Source organism: Trematomus bernacchii, unplaced genomic scaffold (genome assembly GCF_902827165.1).
Source record: "Trematomus bernacchii unplaced genomic scaffold, fTreBer1.1, whole genome shotgun sequence".
In the NCBI taxonomy this organism is placed as follows: domain Eukaryota; kingdom Metazoa; phylum Chordata; class Actinopteri; order Perciformes; family Nototheniidae; genus Trematomus; species Trematomus bernacchii.
The window spans coordinates 6,253,463-6,255,627 of record NW_022987313.1 but is presented as its reverse complement, the minus strand read 5'-3'; the positions used below and the strand labels follow the sequence as shown (position 1 = coordinate 6,255,627).

The following is a 2,165-nucleotide window of genomic DNA, read 5'->3' as shown; positions in this document are numbered from 1 at the left end:
TATGACAAGTGAGGTGTGAAGCTGGATTTCTCCTACTTCTTAAAGTCAAATCATTTTCTTCTTTTTTTAAATCAAAACAAGCTTTTTAAAGTAGCCCTGTTTTGGTTTTAGCATCACATCCATGGGATTTACTTTACTACTTTAATAAAAACTAGAATGATATATCTCATGTCTGCACATCCTCTTATCAGTCCCAGAAATGATATTTGTTATGGCATTCTTATTATATTATCTCATACATTTATATAACGTTATAATAAAACATAAATACATCTTATTGGAGACTAAAATAACATTCCTTTACGACCTGCAGCATCTGAAGCGCAAAAGTTTATGGAAAGCCTTCTTGAAGTCCTCATTGGACATTGTGTATATGATCGGGTTGACGAGGGAGTTCAGATAGCCCAACCAGGTGAAAAAGTCAAATAGCTCGGGGTTAAAACATGTTTCACACGTGGCCACCACCAATGTGTAAATGAAAAACGGAAGCCAACAAACAATATAAGCGCCGAGGATTATCCCTAAAGTCTTTGTCGCCTTTCTCTCTCTGGCTGCAGAAATACGCTTTTTCTCCAAAAACGCGTCTGACACGGTCACTTTCACCTGGTTCTCGCTTGTTGAAGACCCGGTGTCGCTGGACGGGGTGTCGTGTTTCCCACACTGCAGAGACGCCACGGATCCCGGAGAGTTGGTGACCAGGTGCGCAGAGGTGAGTCTCTTCCCCGCCTTCTTGGGGGACTGCTTCAGGATCCGTTTCCGTGCCTCCACGTATATCCGCCCGTAGAGGACAATCAGCAGCAATGTGGGGATGTAGAAAGCCCCAAAGGTGGAGTAGATGGTGTAGAAAATATGATCCGTGTTGACGCTGCAGCTGGTCAGCTCCTCCGCCTTCACCTGCCTCCAGAAGAGAGGCGGCAGGGAGATGGAGATAGCGATGACCCAGGCTGTGGCCACCATGCCTGCTGCGCGCCCCGGCGTGCGCTTTTTGGTGTACTCCACTGCGTCCGTGATGGCCCAGAATCTATCCAAAGCGATTACGCACAGGTGGAGGATGGACGCCGTGCAACACGTAATGTCCGAGGAGAGCCAGATGTCGCACACGATTTGCCCCAGCGTCCAGGTGTGGATGACCGTGTACAGGACGCAGATGGGCATCACCAGGATGGACACCAGCAGGTCGGTGATAGCCAGAGAGGCGATCAGAAAGTTTGCAGGAGTTTGCAGTTTCTTAGACTGGGAGATGGTTGCGATTACGAAGGCGTTAGATAAAGTGGTGGCGAGCGTGATAACGGAGAGGATAACTGCCAGGCTGATCTGAAAGGCGAGACTCTCTGCCACATCCACAGTGGATGGATCTGTAATAAAACTGTCGTTTGTGCTGTTCACCGGCTGAGTTGGCTCGACTTGACCGAAACTCTCCATAACTTTTAATCACTTTTTCGCATATTTTATGTTGCCCTATGAGATGTTAAGATGCCCTTTCTCTTGATGGACGTCGCCTTTTCCGTGCCATCCGGACAGATAAATGGCATAGTCAGTCAGAAAAATAAAAACGGATTCCTTTCTTCCTCATTTTCTTCTTTCACATCAGGTTTTAATGTGCAGATGCCACATTCTGGAAACAAATAAAGTATCCATTCTACGCAATTCAAACTTTTCCGTTTTGTAGCCATAAAAACAGTTCCTCAATTAAACACAACATTAAAGAAAAAATAATATGTGTGTTAAAATTCAAATGAGGAGTGGTTTGTCCTGATGTCCCAACATCTGGGACGATTTCAGGGATAATCCTCCTGTAGGGCAGAGGTTCTCCAGAGCGGTGTCTCCTCAGGCCCCCTGTGGATGAGTGGTGAGCAAACCCAAAGTCTCAGTTTTATGGAGACTCTGACATAAAACAAGCACCACTGATCAGCCTTGTTTCTCTCTCTCTATCTATCTCTCTCTCTGTGAAGAGTATCTGCTGGGTCATAGTGCCCAGTGTGTCTCATATGGTGCCCACTAAAGATTGTAATTTAACCCATAAGGACCCACCGTGACACAGGTGTCACATGAACTTTAAATGTTCTGGAAAGTTCCTTATACAGCTTTAACCTTTATTTTATCTCATGAAGTCCCTAAGTGACACACACTGAACAGTCTGGTGGGTCATGGTCCAGGACATTTGA

General features: G+C 45.7%; 1 protein-coding gene across 1 annotated transcript; it reads right to left on the bottom strand.

The window, feature by feature from the left end:
• Positions 1-283: 283 nt before the first annotated feature.
• htr1b (5-hydroxytryptamine (serotonin) receptor 1B) lies at positions 284-1,422 on the bottom strand. The gene has a single exon (XM_034124692.1). The coding sequence runs from the start codon at positions 1,420-1,422 to the stop codon at positions 301-303; it is 1,122 nt and encodes a 373-aa protein (XP_033980583.1). The 3' UTR covers positions 284-300.
• Between the last annotated feature and the right edge of the window lie 743 nt (positions 1,423-2,165).